At 39.8% G+C, this 17,847-nt stretch overlaps 1 protein-coding gene across 6 annotated transcripts in view; it reads right to left on the bottom strand.

The window, feature by feature from the left end:
* Positions 1-345: 345 nt before the first annotated feature.
* LOC133476535 (coiled-coil domain-containing protein 40-like) overlaps positions 346-17,847 on the bottom strand; it is a 74,020-nt gene continuing 56,518 nt past the window's right edge. The window contains exons 1-22 of one of the 6 annotated variants that reach the window (XM_061770054.1): positions 15,180-15,555; positions 13,893-13,927; positions 13,166-13,270; positions 12,467-12,571; positions 11,516-11,625; positions 11,292-11,379; positions 11,078-11,205; positions 10,850-10,933; positions 10,535-10,754; positions 8,994-9,151; positions 7,937-8,059; positions 7,572-7,693; positions 6,533-6,776; positions 6,272-6,454; positions 5,408-5,653; positions 4,668-4,881; positions 4,399-4,568; positions 4,221-4,312; positions 3,975-4,089; positions 1,961-2,149; positions 1,837-1,884; positions 346-1,661 (exon numbers count right to left, since the gene is read on the bottom strand). In XM_061770054.1, coding sequence (XP_061626038.1) covers positions 1,425-1,661; positions 1,837-1,884; positions 1,961-2,149; positions 3,975-4,089; positions 4,221-4,312; positions 4,399-4,568; positions 4,668-4,881; positions 5,408-5,653; positions 6,272-6,454; positions 6,533-6,776; positions 7,572-7,693; positions 7,937-8,059; positions 8,994-9,151; positions 10,535-10,754; positions 10,850-10,933; positions 11,078-11,205; positions 11,292-11,379; positions 11,516-11,625; positions 12,467-12,571; positions 13,166-13,265 — 2,976 coding nt within the window. In that variant the 5' untranslated portion in view covers positions 13,266-13,270; positions 13,893-13,927; positions 15,180-15,555 and the 3' untranslated portion in view covers positions 346-1,424. Of the gene's footprint in view, positions 1,662-1,836; positions 1,885-1,960; positions 2,150-3,974; positions 4,090-4,220; positions 4,313-4,398; positions 4,569-4,667; positions 4,882-5,407; positions 5,654-6,271; positions 6,455-6,532; positions 6,777-7,571; positions 7,694-7,936; positions 8,060-8,993; positions 9,152-10,534; positions 10,755-10,849; positions 10,934-11,077; positions 11,206-11,291; positions 11,380-11,515; positions 11,626-12,466; positions 12,572-13,165; positions 13,271-13,892; positions 13,928-15,179; positions 15,560-17,847 lie in introns of those variants that run through there. The other 5 variants (XM_061770058.1, XM_061770057.1, XM_061770055.1 and 2 more) reach the window with 5 other exon arrangements.

The raw sequence follows: 17,847 nt of genomic DNA, 5'->3' as shown, positions 1-17,847 counted from the left end.
TTTTCCTGTACGTTTGCTTTGAAATGTTGAAGCAGACTGGTCCGTAATGTCTTGGTCCGAACAATGACATCTGAATGTAATAATGTAATTATATGGGTACCGATTGTGCGGCTGTCCCACAAATTTCCTGTTGTTCTCAGTTTACTGCAATTAATGGTTGCTTGACTACACGATAGTGTTGAACAAAGAAAAATCTGGTCAAAAAGTACACTTGCAATGCAACTTTACTTCTATAGCACAGAAAAATGCAACATTTAAGCGCTTCGCAAAAAAATCACAGCAAGAACAGATGTGAAAATACCCCGATCGACCCCCCCCCCCCACCCCACACACATACGCACTTTGGCTATTTTCTGATTTATTTTTAGTTTGATGACCTTTAAAAAAAAAAGACAGCATGCTAATAAACAGATGGACAAACACAAATGACAACGCTGGATGATGAAAAATGATTGCTGAAGAATGCACAGAAACAAATGAAACTGTGCACACAGAGAAAAGCTGGGAAGACTTGTGAAAAAGCTGAGTGAGGCAGAAAATGTCCAAATGTTAATTGGTCCAATTAACCAAATTTTTGACCCTCAGAAGTGCTTAACTTGTTTGTCTCTTTTGCTTCTTCCACTTAGTTATCAAATTTCTTTTTGTCTATGTCGTTTACTTTTCCACCATAATAATTGAAATGAGACTATCTAATGATTGCAGAGCCAGGGCTATTATTTCTCTCTCGGCAGCAGCGAAATGGGGCAAAATGCAAACACATGGTATCCATGCACTGTGAAAAAGTTCAAGTAAAAATATGAAGACTGAGAATGGAATGTCAAGATTCTAGATGTCTGGCCAACCAGTATGTGCACTGTAAAGCAATTTGTTTCTTGTCTGACCAAGGACAGACCTGGTCCTGATGTCATGTACAATATCTCATAAAAGTGAGTACACAACTCCCATTCTTGCAAATATTTTATCGTATCTTTTCATGGGACAAGACTGAAGAAATGACTCTTTGCTACAATAAAACGTGAACAGCTTTTAAAACAGTGTAAATGTACTGTCCTCTAAAATCAACTCAAAACACAGCCAATAATGTCTCAATCGCCTGCAGCAAAAGTGTGTATAAAAAAGCAAAGGTTTGTGGGATATCATATGCGTTCCGTCTTTTGAGTTTTCATGCCGTGATATCCGAATGAAACCTTTTCTGCTTACACTTCCATGACGCCTATCCATATTGGGCCATGTAAGAAAGATATTATAACTGGGTCACAAGAAGCTTGCAGGAGCTTGAGGGACAGCAGCTCTTGAAAGTCTTAAAACCAGTAGAAACTTGTAGCTGGTTAATCTTAATCACAAGCCGAAGAAAGTTGTTTGTTTGTACATACAATGTCTTTATTATTGACCTACTATTTAATGGCAACTGTATGATCCCTATTTTATCCCACACTGTTGACGTCTCCTTCTTCAGAGTCCGCATGTTCTGCCAGTGACCGCAACACCTTCCAGAGAGACCCCTGATACTTGGGCATCTCTACCCACACGCGGTGAATGATAGTCCTGACAGTATGCACTCGCTCTGCCTCACCCTGCAGAGCAGCTTCAAGTGAAGCAGTGGTGGATGGCGTGCCATCGATCATCTCCTGAATCTTCTTGGCCTTGTTCTGAAATTCTTCCTGGGGGGAGAAAAAAAAAAACAAATGTACATAACTGTGGGAAAGCTGACAGGAAAGAAATGACATTATAACAATCTGCACTTTGCAAACAGTGATAACAGTAAATCCTGACCTCAAACAATAATTTTTTAAGGTTATTAATAAGTCGTAAGATAAAAGGGGTTCTCTAATTTACCTGACCTTCTTGCAGCTCTCTAATCTCCCGGTCGTACTCTTTCACGAACTGAAAAGTACATATTCTATGTTAGGCAGTTGGACAATGGCCCTCAATGCGTATACTGTATGCATAGATGTACCACCTTGTGTATTTCTTTGATCTTTCGCCGTAAACCGTCATTCATCAGATTTAGCTCACCCTTGGTGGTGGTCTTATTAGTACTACGAGCCATGACATCATTGCGTTCAATGATGTATCCCCTCCTTTCCACAACTGCTATACTGTCCCGCAGCAGCTGCTCACGCTGCCTTATCAGCAGATTGAGCCAGCGCTGTAATAAGAAAAGTACTCAATACATACTCCACAAATTCTCAATGTTTGTAATCCACATTAGAAACTCCTAGAAAGTTTTTTTTCAACCACTGAAAAAAATATATATATATCAATATCAGGTTTTCACACTCTGAATCAGAGGTTAACCTCTGTATAATCATCTTTCACCTTATCAAGGACCTTTCTGGGCAAGTATTTCTTTTATTCCTACATTTTTAATGGAATTCAGTACACGCCAGACTGACATGCACTTATGACAATACAAGGGTGTCGTACAGTGTGAGCAGTGTGGGGGTTCAGTTCCTCATTCCAGGACACTTTTACAGATATACAAAATGTATCTATCAAAAGACCTAATTTATTAGAAGAGAGGGTTCAAAATACAACCAGTTCAGGGTGTACCCCGCCTCCTGCCCGATGATAGCTGCGATAGGCTCCAGCACGCCCGCGTCCCTTGTGAGGAGAAGCGGCTCAGAAAATGGATGGATGGATGGAGGGTTCAAATTGTTCATGATGGGAAACAAATAGAGCCCTCTTTGAAAGAGGCATGGGCGAGGATGGTACTGGGCATTAGTTTATACCACAAGTACAAGGACAATAGTGCAGGTTTGAAGCACCAAAGCCTGTGTGGCAAAGAGCCTTAAATGAATGTAGAAATAATGGTCTGACCTAGAATTTATACAACCGAGTGACACAATCAGTATCAGAATCAGCTTTACTGGCCAAGTATGTTACAAGACACACAAGGACTTTGTCTCCGGTAGTTGGAGCCACTCTTGTATGACAATAGCCACTATGACAAAATATACATTTAGGAAATAAAAAACACAAGTATGGAGTGTCATTGAGCAATGAAAGTACCACCAGTGTGGTGATGCAAATATAATGGCAATTTTGCAAATGATGCAGAGAGTTCTCAAACACATAAGTGGGCAGTAGTAATCAACAACAGTATGTAAATAGTGAAGCGTGATAAAACAGTGTACGAATAATGTAGAAGTGTCCCAACAGAGGCAAAATTGGCAGCATGTTACAATGCAACGTAGAACGCAGCCACTACGCCGGTAAGTAAGTTAGCAGAAAAAGGTCAGAGGGTAGTCCCCAGTGCTTAGCAAGTCTTCCCTCATGTAAGCAAGTCGCGTAGTGTCGCCAAAGACAAACGAAACCGACAATAACAAAGACAATAATAGAGAGCGTGTCACTGATGTGACCACCTGTGTAGGTGCCACCTTGATAACAATATACCAACAGTGAGTGAAGAGTAATAAAATAAAATGGGTATATGAACACACATAGTCTACTACTCGGGAATAATTAAAACTGGAATCAACAACTACTTTTTGCCAAGCAGATATGTCGGCTGCTGGTGTATCTATTCTTCTCCTCATATCTGTGGTCGCTGCACGACATGACAGAGCGTTAGAAACATAGATATGAAGACTAGATATGCCAGCGCTATAGCAGCCAGGCCAACCGACGTGCCTACGTGCCGGCCATGTTGGGGAGGTTGATGTTCCCGTCAAAGGCAATGCATGGATATTAAAACACCACGTGCTCAATTGGGGATGCAGAATAGTGGTTAGGTGTATTAAAGCAACCAGTCCAGAACACCACTGAAACACTGGCAACCACACCCAACTCATGCCAGAATTAGCAGGGAAGGTGCCTTTTCAGCTGTAAAGTACAACACCTTGGGTTGTCAGGAAAACACAGAACCACCTGTTGGTCAGTGAAAAACACTGATGCTATAGCATGTCCAGCCCCACAGTGTACTGGAGATGGATTTTATGACTATTACACATTTCTCAGGAGAGTGTTGGTACCTCCATACGGTGTACATCATCCCTCATTATTTGGATCTCTCCTTGACCCTCTTGCACAACTAAACGTGTCTCTTTCATAACATGGGTCTTCTTTTCCCATAGCATGATCTGACGCCTGTCACATCAAACACAAGCACGTTTGTATGCATCGCTGAATGTATGAATTATATACACAATATGTCTAAGAAAATTAAGTTTTAGTTGCTTAAGAGAGAAATATGAATTAATACTAAGGAAACAACTGACTCAGCCTCCACCAGACTGCTGAGAAGTTTTTCCTTTTCCTCCTGGGTCTTCTCCAGTTTTGCCTCCATCTCTAGAGACTCCCGCTCTGCCTCCTAAACACATTATGGCAAATTAGCATTCAGTAACAATATGTTGAAAGACAATGAAAAGAATATCACCTAAAACAGCAAGAGTATACCTTAAGCTTATGAAGGAATTCCGTCTCCATCACAGCATTCTCCTGCTCCAAAGCATGGCGCAACTGGGCGTTCTTGCTCAGAAGAGTGTTGAGCTTCAGCAAGTCTCTTTGAAGCATCTTATTGCTCTTCTCCACCTCACTCTCATCACGGTGCAAGACTTCAAGCTGACCTGGAAGAGAGCATTATAAATCAGCAATTATGTTTTGCAAAGGGTGTACGGTATATCTGATCATTTGTAAGAGTTGACTTCATTGAATATATGACATACGCTGCAGGTAAATCTTCTTCTGACAGATCACGGTGCACTTTGTCTGCAGTTTGTTATATTCCTTGTTGTGTGTCTGTATCTCCAGAGTTAGTCCTATAAGTGTTCCTTGATGCTTCAGCCACAGCTGCTGCTCATTCTTGATTTTCTGTGATAATGCGTCAATCTGAGTCTTTATTGCTTCTACCTTGATTTGCAGAGGACTGAGGTCTTCATGCTGAAAGCAAATGCACACACACATATATTGGAAGGTAGATACATTCTAACATGCAGGTCAAGTCAAGGAGATTCCCAAAAATATCTCTCAATCTGATGCAAGTCAAGTCAAGGAGATTCCCAAAAATATCTCTCAATCTGTGGGCATCGTCTCGGTTGTCAGATGCGCTGGCACCGAGGCACGTATGAGTCAGATCATTCTCCAGAAAGCGCGCCGATGGTCGTAGTGTCATACCTTGCATGCGACAATGCTAACAGTTTGTGTCGTTTGGGCATCCTCAAGAAGCTAATTTCTTGACACAAAGTTGCTCCATCATTACCAGAGGATTTTATTCAAGAACTTGGTTCAAAAGGTGTCACTGGCTAACATCCATGTGTTGCAGCAAGACTCGGATTCCAAAAGACTTGGACCTATGCCCTTGAATGTTAATTATCTAGGACGGCAAACACTGGCTCAAAAACTTGAATTCCTATGCTAGGCCGAGCTATATTGAGAAATAGGGAGGCAAACAATCAGGATTTCTTACCCCAGTTCGAGCTGCGATGAGATCAATTTTCTTGTTGATGTTTGCAATAGTGGTCTGCTTCTGTGCAATGAGTGCATCGATAGAAGAACTGTTAGTCTGGTTAGATGCGACCACCTTGTTGTACTTTCTAATTTCCTCATCAAGTTCCTTCTGAGTTTGAGACAAGTTTTCCAGTTTCTCGTTGATCACATTGCTCTCCAGGGCAGCCGCCATTACTGAACTCTCCAAATGCCACAGCTGATAGATCTGAATGGAGAAAGGGAATCCGGAACATGATGCTGATGTTGCATTTTTAAGTACTTTCTTGGCTAGATTATTGCATGTCTTTTTTACAATGCTAATTTTGCATCAGTCATGGTAGTACATTAAGCTGCAATGTTTGGTTGTGATGTGGTGCACTGTTCTATACTATAAAAGGGACTCAATCATGCATCTCACCAATAATCATATCTCCAGGTTTGTCAGTTGTCATCTAAGATAAGGGTTTGTATTTTAAGTTTTATTTTAACTGCAGTTATCTTTTTTGAATTTGTATGACTATTTGAAATGTTTCCTGCACAGACAAGTAAGGTTTTAATATGATGATAGTTGGACCTTAGAATGGAATAATTCAATTCTCTGAATTACTTTGGAAACTACCAAACAAAACAGAAGAGTAACAGAACAAATTGCCTTCAATGTTGCATTTTCCTATTTCTATATACAAGATTTCTTTTGGGGAAGCTGAATCCAAACAATGTTGCCCAGTGATCATCAGCAGATTCTGTTAAATTTTACAGCTTTTCATGTACTTTTAAAAATGAAGGCACAAAATAGTGTGACTCGGATGTGAGATTTTTCATTGGAATTAAATACGCTCTTTACCTTTTCTTTCTTGAGTGAGGCTTTCTTGTTGGTAAGTCGCTGATAGTACTGAGCAGCCTTGCTGTCCATGAGCTTCTTCAGCATTTGGGTCATGATGCGGTTCTCTAACTCCAGGTGCTTATTTTTGTTTTTCTCCAGCTTTTGTCTCTGATCAGTCACCTCAACCTGAAGGCCGTTATCCTCCTGAAGAAATAGAAGACAAGACATTAATTCTCTGGTCAAAAAAAATTAAAGCTGCCTCATTAGAGTTCTTCTGACAACCTTAGTGAGTTCTACGAGTGTGCACTCTGTCTGCCCCAGAGCCCGGAGGTAGGTGCTGTATTGGGCCTGCAGAGTTTCATGCTGCGCCTGCTTCTGACTGATCATCTTCTTGGTGACTTCACAGTCCATCTGGGCGCAGTTCAACATCATAGTCAAAGTCTCACTTTTCTCTTGCAGCTCAGAAAGGGATTTCTTGTTGCCTTCAATCTCTCTGTCCAGCACGATCACTTGGTGTCCTGCCATGCTACGGGAAACATGGGTGGCATGACAGTATTGATCTAACTAATCTACCATTCTTAAAACAAAGAAGCATTGATTTCACTTGGCAGCAACCAGCAGACTGGGCAAATGAACGCTTTGGAATTGAACTCCAGTTTGGAGCACAGTTTAAACAGGCGGACCTGTTGCCAGACCTCAGTATTAAGGGGGTCACAAAAATGCATGGGGGCCCAATTACAGTACAGTGCTTACACTGCTACGTATTTCTGGTAATCCTATACTCTATATGGGCAGCACTGATGCACGTAATGATCATGTTTAACCTAACCAACATCAAATACGAGCAGCTATAGCCTACGACATCAGTTCTCGTAATGTAAAGCACTAAATTACTGAAGCAATATTATCAATATCCGCAAAACACTTGAGTGTTCAACATATTAGATGTAGCATCAGAAGCATCTCTCAAACTGAAAAAGCACCACGGCGGATACAGTCAAAGCGGCCAGCAAAGGGACATGCATTGCCAACACACACAAGCGTGCGCGCGCACACACACACATTTTGAGCGTTCTCACTCTCTCACTGCGTTAATGCTTTCTTGTGCATCCATTAGAGCTACATGCAAATAATATGCACAGACAATGGAAACACTGGTGTAGCTCAGAACACAAGGCTTGGCTGCTTTCCTTATTCCCCTCTATAGACTATAAAAATGTGCACTCAATAACTAGAGTACTTTTCCTATGTTTAAGAGGTTTTCGTTTCCTTCCCTAATAAACAGAAACATCTTATCCCAATATTTGTAAAACATTCTTACCATACAGCCTCCTGCATTGTTCCAAATTCCTCATCTTGCCTCCTCATACTGAGCAGGCTGCTGTTCCACTGCTGCAGCAACTGCTTTTGTGCCATTGCTAGAGACTCCATTTGCATTTCAGCCTGAACACACATTTGCATAAAAGTACAAAGGCGTTACTCCACTCTAATTGGAATTATAAAATATATCAATCCATCCATCCATTTTCTACACAGCTTGTCTTCATTCGGGACCCTGGACTGGTCTGTATAAAATAACAATCCCTCACAATAACGTTCACACATATGGGCAATTTAGAGTCTTCACCAGATCTAAGAAACATCTTTTGGGATGTGGAAGAATTGTGGGGATTTCGTGCCGTATACCTCGGAAAGAGCCTCTTTGGTTGCTAATGTCGTCTCTGCCTGGGCATTGGTCTGGACCTCATATAGGTCCATCTGTTGTGTCAGTCTGTCCAATTCCTTAGTCAGGCGCTCTGCATACATATCCTGTTGGTACAGCAGATTTTCATTAATATTTAATCCGCATCCACTGAGTAAAATATTCCTCTGGATTTTAGGGACTTTAATTGTCATACCAACATTTACATATGATATGGCACGAAATTTGATACCCAAGGTCCCATATCAACCCAATAAGTCTCAAGACTTGTGAAATGTAAATAAAATAAGAAATTAAATAAGATAGATAACATATAAAAATACTTATTTGTCATTGTGAATGTTTGCAAAGGTGCAAATGCAGCAAGCATTTGGATGCAGTGAAAATACAAATGCCAGTCTTTGGTATATAGTATACAGCATTTGGCACCATCTTGTGGATCTTTGGTCCAAGGGACTAGGTTCAAGTGAGGATAAGGAGTTTCATTCAGTCAGGCTTTGGCCTTGTCTAATAGAAAAAAAGTGCTTCGCTGCCATCTCGCAGCATCTATAGGAAATTACACACTTTTTGGGGTGAGCATGAAATGCTTGGTAATTGCAGTTTATCACTGGAAACTGAAAAATACTTCACCATTCATACTTGACGAAAATGTTCGTGCCTTTTCAATATATATAGTACATTATGCAGTTTTGATTTGGAGTGTAATTTGTTTCTAATGCATTTGTATATATGGAAATAAAAGCTGTTATAAGGATTTTGAGCTTGACTATTTCAAAACACAATGCTATTATTCTGACCATAGGTGTATAACCTTTTTGCCTTTACATGACAAATTATGCCAAAAGATTTCCTAAATGATTAACTGTTCAGTATTTACAATAGAGAACATTATATCCATGGGTTAATTTTTGTTCAACTAAGTCTTACAGGGGAAACTGTATTTAAAATCTGAAGAAACTGAAGGTGGAACAGCCTCACGCAAAAAAAATGTGTCCAACCTCCACATGTCCTCTGTACTGTATTTCATTTGAGCACGTTCACCTGCTTGAGTTTCTGGTCTTCAGCCTTTGATTTCTTGGTTCCTACTTTTCGTGTGGCATTCCTTGTGGCTTTTACATTAGAATGCAGATCTTCACTGATTTCTTGTGTGAAGTGTACATGCAACTTCAGTTTGTCTAGCTCTGTCTGTAGCTTGGATACTATGCAACAAAAACACAGACAAAGGCTATGTTAAAAGAGCCTCTTAAACTAAGGTTGAATATCTGATGCTTAAATGTACAATATAATAATAGTGGAATCACGCAATCTTATATTGCATATATTTTAAAGGGAACGTGAAAAATTGTTGTGGTTGTCTTAAAGGCTGCTCGTATGAGAGGCGCAACCGTCTTCAACTGATATGAAGCGAGGCCCGCCAAGGCCTTCTCTACTGCCCTATACACTATCAGAATCAGAATCAGAATCATCTTTATTTGCCAAGCACAGAAGCACAGATTCTGCACATCAGGGATGTAAGACGTGATCTTCATTTTCACACACAATTGTAAGCAATCATTTGTGAGGCAAAAGCGATGTTTGTTTTTGATATAGTTCATACGGCATTAAATGAGATGTTTTCTTAAATTTATCCATGCTTTGCCTATGCATATTTTGAGCAACAATAAATACTTTAAAACGTTTTATTTTAATGTTACAAGAGCACCATAGCCTTCAAATTTAGAATTACATTTGGAAAATGAACAAACTAATTTCGATTTTCATTAAAAATGCATTTATTATCCTCAATCACAAAGAGCCACAGCAGAAGAATGAAAGAGCCACATGCTGCTCTGGAGCCGCGGGCTGCAGACCCCTGGGCTAGCTATTGAATCGTCTTTGTCGAAAGGTAGGTTGCAAGATCTGCTATGTTTTTAAGGATTTTAAGAACATAAACAATATCTGTTCTAATCCAAGATCAATAAATGCTCTAAAGGCATAACAATTAATCTGTCAGCTATAAGGAAGGCTCAAACTGACATCCACAATTATGCCAATAATTAACAATCCTGATTTTCTGCTAGGAATGTCAGACTCATCCTGCCGACTACGACATACTGTCACAAAGGGCTAATCAAGCCCATTTTCTTTTTTCTTTTTTTTAAAGTGTGTTTTGAACAACTGATGAGGAATTACCAGCTCTCCAAAGCAACAATACAAATAAGGTACAGTACTATATTGCAAAAAGTACAACACTTGTTGAACACCCTCAGATTTGTGCCATTGAGAAAATTCTATTTCAATCTCCAAACATGTTGTCGATGTTGCTTTAGGATGTGTTGTATGGTTCATACTCTGGCAACACACGGGGTTAGAGCTGTATGGGAAAATGAATTATCAGGAAATATTAAAGAGAAGACATCGGAGGGTATTTGGAAATATTTTTTTTAAATCTATCTGTACCTGAATGAAAGAAATCCAGGTAAAAATATAACATAGGGTGGTAAGGATGCATACTCAGTACATCTAAAGAAGGCATTCTTCCAACTCATCTTTTCAGTCCCGTGTCTTGTAAAACTGCAATTGTAAAACTTAGGGTGTCTCACCATTGGTTCTGGTCATGGTGCACTGGTTGGTGGTGCTGGAATGGCAAGACTTCATTGCCTTCAATTCATCTTGTACCTGTCGATGTTTGTCTTCAGCTAAGGCCTTGGTCTTCTGTTGACCATCTAGTCTTGTCTGGAGTCTTTTTAGCCTCTCCTGTTCCCTGAACAACTCTACGTATAATTCCTGTGTTTGGCTTGCCTCTTCCTTCTCAATCCCCCCCTACACAGGTACCACAAAGAGCAACATCATTAGACACAGAACTTAGATCTCAAAATATGTTTGTAATTGACAAAAAAGTAGATACAGTATTTCACCTCTTCCTTCAGTTGCCGGGTCAGCCTTTCAAGTTCCTTAATAAGTTGATTTTTCAGTGCAGCTTGCGTCTTTGCAACCAGAGGCTGTCAACAGAATAAACATTTCAATTCATCTTTATACATCTGCATGAATAGTAAACAGTGTGTGCTAACGTGTAACCAGCCATGTTATATTGTTTTATCTGCGACAAAATAATAATTGCTAATACTGAAGGAAAAGATACACACATGTGCAGCATCAAGAACAACAAATTCTTCTTCATCATTGTCTTTTGTAACGGGCTCCTCATTCTCCTTTTCGTCGACTATGTTCATAAGGTAGGGCGGTGACAGAACTTGGGAAACATTTTCCTGCTCTGAAACAATAATGAAAAAAAATATTAACTTGCATTGAATCCTGATCAATAGCTTTATAACCCAGTGGTGTTTGTAAGACCCAGACCAGACTGTATGTGCACATCAGGGTCTTCTTCAGCACCACTGCTTTCTGGCTGTGGGCCCACATCATCTGGCTCAGATTCAGGCTGATCCTGTGACAACGATGACCAGTGCAAGGTTAAAGACATTGACTTTGATGCTAAATTTGTGTTCGTTATTTGGTTAAAACAACAATACCAAAGATCCTAAAACATTGTCAATGTATGTTGACGGTACCAAAACATTTACCTGTGGAAATGGAGACATATTTTCCGCTTGGTTATTTCCATCGTGCTGCTCGGTTTCGGCCTCCATTCCCCCCACATTGTCTGACTGGTCTTCAGCTCTCTCCATTGGGGCTGATGAAACAATCAGATCACATTGTGGTTCCATTCTCATGTACAATTGGATGGTCTAATATTTACGGCAATATGCATATGGAACATTAACTACTAACTATGATAAAATGGATGTATCCTACATAAAATGGCTTTGTCAAAAAAAAAAAAAAAAAAAAAAGTAGCCCAGAGTAATCGACTGTTTTATTTTGAATCCATTGTGGAACTGTCCATGAATCAACTTTTTATACCATACAAAACCCTGCCGCTGCAGAACATTCAGCTGTCAATCACATATGTGCCATCTTTCAAAGCACACTCTCGTGGCACACGTGGCGCAGCCTCTGCACTTGTCTCCCTCATGGTTTTTTCCCTCCTCCTTCCTCGCCCCACGACGTGCAACGGCAACTGTGTGGCTGATGACCCTAACGCTGTTGCGCTGGACCTCTGGCGTGGGGCGGCGGATCCCATCCAGTTCACCATTGCCTCACTACGCATCACGTGTCGTAGGAGCAAACGGCAGAGACACTGTGGCCCAAATAACACAAAATACATTACACTTCAGGGAAGATGTTTGGGTTTTTTTTTAGTTGTGGCCATAGGTTGACGGCTAACTGCACGCAGCACTTCGAGAACTGGATCAAGTTATTATGAATAAGGAAGTGGCAATTCTGTCAAATGGCTACCACATGGAATAAGGGCGCTTGGTGTTTTTATTGTGGGTGCGGGCTGACTCGTGCGGTTTCCCGGTGACTTCAAGCGCAACCCTCTTTTAGCTCCACCCGAAAACTCTGGACAACTGATATGGTGAAAAACACTTTTAAGCTATATCTCAACAATATCGTACTATATTTTTCTTCACCATCATTTGCCGCTTGGTCATTTCCATCCTGCCGCTCGGTTTCCTCCTGTTCTGCCTCAGTTCCTCCCACATTGCCTGATTGTTCATCAGCTGTCTCCATTGGGGCTGATGAAACAATAAACATTCAAAACAATCAGACGACATTGTGGTTCTATTCTCACATACAATTGGTCGGTCCAATATTTACACCAACATGAAACATTAACTACAAACTATAAGAAAATGGAGGTATCCTACATGAAATGTATGTGAAATCAGGCTTCCAAATGGTCAAGAATTGAGACATTCTTTCAGCGTTCTGATTCTTTGGGCGTGTCTCTGAATGCTCTGAAAACCTAGCCTCCCCAGAACTTTCAGCTGTCAATCAGATTCAACACATGCCTTCTTTCACAGCACATTCTCTCTCGTGGCACACCCAAGTGATTGTGGGCATAGGTTGGTGGCTAACTACACGCAGTACTTGTAGAACTTGGTCACATTATTGTGAATGAGGAAGTGGCAATTCTGCTGAATGGCCACTGCATGGAATAAGGGCGCTTGGTGTTCACAGTATATAGTGTGGCCGGGCTGACCCATGCTGTTCCCTGGTGACGTCAGCACGACCCAGTATTAGCCCCGGCCCAAACAAATCTGGACAACTGAGGACCTGAAACTGTATTAAGCTTTAGCTCAACAATTCAGTGCTATAGTTTTCTTCACCATCGTTTGCCGCTTGGTCATTTCCATCCAGCGGCTCTGTTGCCTCGTGTTCTGCCTCCATTCCCCCCACATCGTCTGATTGGTCTTCAGCTGTCTCCATTGGGGCTGATAAAACAGTAAATATTAAAAACAATCAGATGACACTGCGGTTCCGTTCTCATGTACAATTGGTTGGTCTAATATTTACACCAACAGGTACAGTATATGGAAAATTAACTACAAACGATAAGAAAACTGGTGTAGCCAACATAAAATGGCTGAAATTCCCAAATGCAGAAGCAACTGTTTTATTTCGAATCCATTGTGGAACTGTCCATAAATTAATGTCCTCAGGTCGCGAGTGACCTAGGGCCTATCGCAACTGGCTTTGGGTGAGAGGTGGGGGGCACACACCGGACTGATCGCAGGGCACATATAGACAAACAATCATTCACAATTGTAAATTTATATTTAACCCAAATTAACCAAGTGAGTATTCTTTCATTCAACTGCAGCCCCCCTAAAATATTATTAGGCCCCCGAAAAAAAATTTGTATGTTTTTTTTTAAATTATAATTTTTAAAAGGAAAACCTCCACGGACCAGCCATGGGGTCAAACCCATACCACAATATCAGATCATCTCAGCGTTATATCACTGATTGCAATTTACGCTGACAAAGACTACATTTTTTTTTTGACAGCCAGCTCTTTTGCTTGGTTTAGTAATGCAATATTTCTGGTGCTCACCAACACCAAAGCGGCCGTAGGAGGACTGTGAAGGCCTGTAAAAGAAAAAAAATGTAAACACAAATGTGGGCATGTACGGCACTGCTGAGGCTTGGCACAGCCAGTATCATGACAAGGTTTTCCGTCCTAATTTTGGAAGTGCAACTTAGCAGCAATGTTGAGAAGGGATAAAATGTCTGCCATAGCGCTGCAACTGGCATTTATTATATATATTTTTTTTTAATGTTGGTTTTTAATTGTTCCTGTTGAAAAGTTGTGGTTATTATTACAAAATATCAAATATTTGAGAAATATGCCCCAGCTATGCTCTAAATAGCCTTTTCATACGAACTATACACCTAATTTACTGTTTGAGTTTGTTTTTTTCCTTTTTGCACTCATTGAACAAGAACCTCTTGCCTCAGCACGTCATGTTTGAGAGAGAAAAACGTCTTGTTACTATTGTTCCTTTACTATATTTACTATATTATATATATATATATATATATATACAATATAAATTCAGTTATTTAAAAAACATAAGTTATAATTAATCTAAACTGCTATGGGCTTATTTTGTTGATATAGTGTTGTGGTCTGCTTTAGAAAACCTATTGTTTTGTCTTGAATGTACTGCTTTTCTATTAAGTATAGAGTTAAATACTATTTATATGATACTATAGTATGTGTCACAGGTGTATAGTATAAATATTTGTTGAAATGACAGTTATTATGCTAATGAGATCGAATATCTATAAAGTTCATTGCATCTCCTGGGGGCTCTCCAAAACCTAGTGAAGCCCCTGGCTTGGTGTTCAACACAACCCAGATTGCACATTAAGAAAGTAAAGTAGCCTAAATTGAATCGAGATCATTGTTTTTATATAGTGACATTTTTGTCTGTTCAAGTGCTGTGAGATTGTTCTTCGGGAGAAGTATTGCGCCTTGGCTCAATAAAGGTTGAGACACACTCGACACCATTTTTCTCTCATGTGTTGGGTCTCTCATTTTTTAAAGTCTCTTTTGCAATGACAAAAACCATTTATGTTATGCGTGTGCCCTACGTTAAGTGGTTAAAACCACTTCAAGTCGGGCACACAGTAGTGCCCCACAGTTGCTCTTTTCCATAGATAGTCACTCTCACTATTACATTGTATGATATATATATATATATATATATATATATATATGTGTGTGTGTGTGTGTGTGTGTGTTCTTTGTATTGTATGTAGTATTGCTAATTGATTATTTTTCAACTATTTAAGAGAATCTTAATGTTATATATTAATAGAATATTTCGGTGCTTACCGCAGTATTCTCTGATGGTTCTGTTGGAATCTTCAAATTTCTATACCGAGTCAACCTGTGAACTAGCACTGAAATAATGTACAATGGTACACAATTCTTTGAACGCATATCTTTTTTCTTCCTTTGACTTTGAACGATGACCGACGTGGAGCGTTTCGCACGTTAGTTAGCACGTGTCGACATCAATTGTCATAACATCACGTACGCACGGAGCTGCGCCATTGTCGGACGTGCGACACAGTTAACACAACGCTTTGACAGTTCTGTCCAAATTCAAACGCGAATTCACAGCCGACGTGGTTGTCAGACGTGTCTCGCTAGTAGTTTAGCTATATGCTCGTAGATGGTTCCCGTCATTGCATCATAGAATCATATGTGAATTCAATTTATTCGGTTTTTTTTTTTTTTTTTTACATTCTTTTAAATAGATCTTATAGTGTTCAGGGTCGAGGAGATTCAATGTATTGCACCCGATGTTTACACACTGTCACATTTTGGTGTCTTGAATGCAGTTCAGCTCACTCGCTCACACGCAAATTCACCATGACGTCAGACGTACTTCCGGGTGGAAAAGGAGATGGCGTCACTAGTAAACAAAACACTTGCATGCCATTTGGCCAAGGCAAAGCGTGAGAGAAAACGGCAAATGTGTTAAATAATGAAAGCTGTCTTCTTCACCAGTTTGAATGTGTCATCAAGTGTCGTGGGGCGTGTTAGGTGAGGTTAATTACTTGCACGGGAGACCGAACACTAGCTGTAATATGCATTCCAACTAACATAAATAGATGTGGTGGAAACCCAGACACAGTGAACTTGATCATTTAAGCACTGGCTAATGATGTGACCTTTCTGTTGCGCAAATTAATGGCACGGATGTGCTCGTTTGACAGCGGAATGGATAGCGTAGAGCTGACGGTAGCTAGCAGGCTAGCCATTATGTTTTGCTCAATAAGCCCCAACGAGCAATTTATACATATCTCACAGCTATATAAATCTAGATGTAACATTAATATTATACCAATGAGAAAACAAACCAAATGGTGGCGTTCGTTTTGATTCCCAATCTGTCTATTTAAAAGTCGTGGCATCTTTTCTGTGCAACTATTCACGACATCCACTCAATTTCTCCTTCTCACTCACAGGTTTCTCTGGATTCATTTAGAATTTTTTGAAAATTTGAATCCTTTGGCATACATCTGGCGGCGCAACGCAAAACAACAAGTGTGTGTCTTCCTTTTCAGTTTCGGGCAGCAGTAGTTGTTTCAATTAATCAATCCTGTTCATATGTTGCGGAGCACATGTAAAACACAGAGATGTCATAAAATCAAGTAAATCACAAAATTGTATTTACATTGCTTTATTTTATTCAGTCTATTGACATATTCTGTTTAATATTAGTATATCACCTCCCTAAAATATTACATGAAAATGTGTAATTTACTTGTACATGATTTAAATTTAAATACATTTTGGCATTATACAAAGAAAGTATCAATATGTATTTGGTAGGAGCTCCGGACTGATATTGTATACGAGGACGCGGTTTCTTTATTGTGTTTTTTTTCTGACTTTTTGACTTTAGTCTTCTCACTGCTTATATTGTCTTGTGTACCTTTTCCTTTTTATGCTCCTGCTGCAACACCAATTTCCAATTTCCCTTTAAGGGACAATAAAGAGATTCTGATTCTGACGTAGTACCTCATAATCAATGCTTTTTTTTTTTTTTTTTTTTGTGGAGGAGTTAATCCATGGTTAAATTGAATGCCATGACATTCAAATGCCACATCGGGGCAGCAGCGGGACGTGACAATGTGAGTGAGGTCGTGGTTAAATTACAACAACATGCCCCCAGATGGGAAAAGTAGGGAGCGATGGCCCCTGTTTTGTTGTCTTTCTCACAACATGTGCATCTGAAAACAGGGAAGCCTATGCTCATCTCACGTCTATCTCAAAATAGTCCTTTATGGCAATATTTTCTTGCAAATGTCGTCTTTAATACAGGTTTATAGATTGAATCCCTTCCTCCCATATTCGTCAACATACAGTATATTGGGGATTTGTACCCCAATATCTGAATGTACCAGGCGTGTTACACATCCAAGGGACGTGTGTGCACCTGAATGTTTTCATACAATTTCTTATATTTCTCTTTTGATTAGAGTGTAAAATTGGTTTTACAGGTGTTTTAATATATATATATATATATATATATATATATATATATACTATTTGACCTTAGCTTTGCCAATGAGCAATTATATGCAGCTCTTATACACACACACACACACACACAGGTTTTAATATTTGTCTGACTTAAATGTCTGCATGTGAACACTGCTATTAGAAGAATTCTGTCACTTAGCGCACTAACTAATGTATCTACTTTTCATTGTTTTATTGGAATTAAGTTATTATTTGCACACTACACATGTCAACTCCTAATCCCACATTGCAGTATGGCACATTAGTAAACCTCTTGCGTACAAACATTTCCAATACATTACTCCACTGTCATGCTTGCTTGTTTGCACAAACCACAACACACAACATTTTACAAAATGAAGCATGCTCTATCTCTGAGTTCCGCAAACTCGAGGCGTCGGACTGAGTTTCCGAACACACCCGGACGCCGAGGCAAAGCTAGGATTGGTCCGAGACTCCAAGACGT

This window comes from Phyllopteryx taeniolatus, chromosome 4 (assembly GCF_024500385.1).
Source record: "Phyllopteryx taeniolatus isolate TA_2022b chromosome 4, UOR_Ptae_1.2, whole genome shotgun sequence".
NCBI lineage: Eukaryota > Metazoa > Chordata > Actinopteri > Syngnathiformes > Syngnathidae > Phyllopteryx > Phyllopteryx taeniolatus.
Note: the sequence above shows the minus strand (reverse complement) of the source record. Positions and strands in the feature narration are given on the sequence as shown.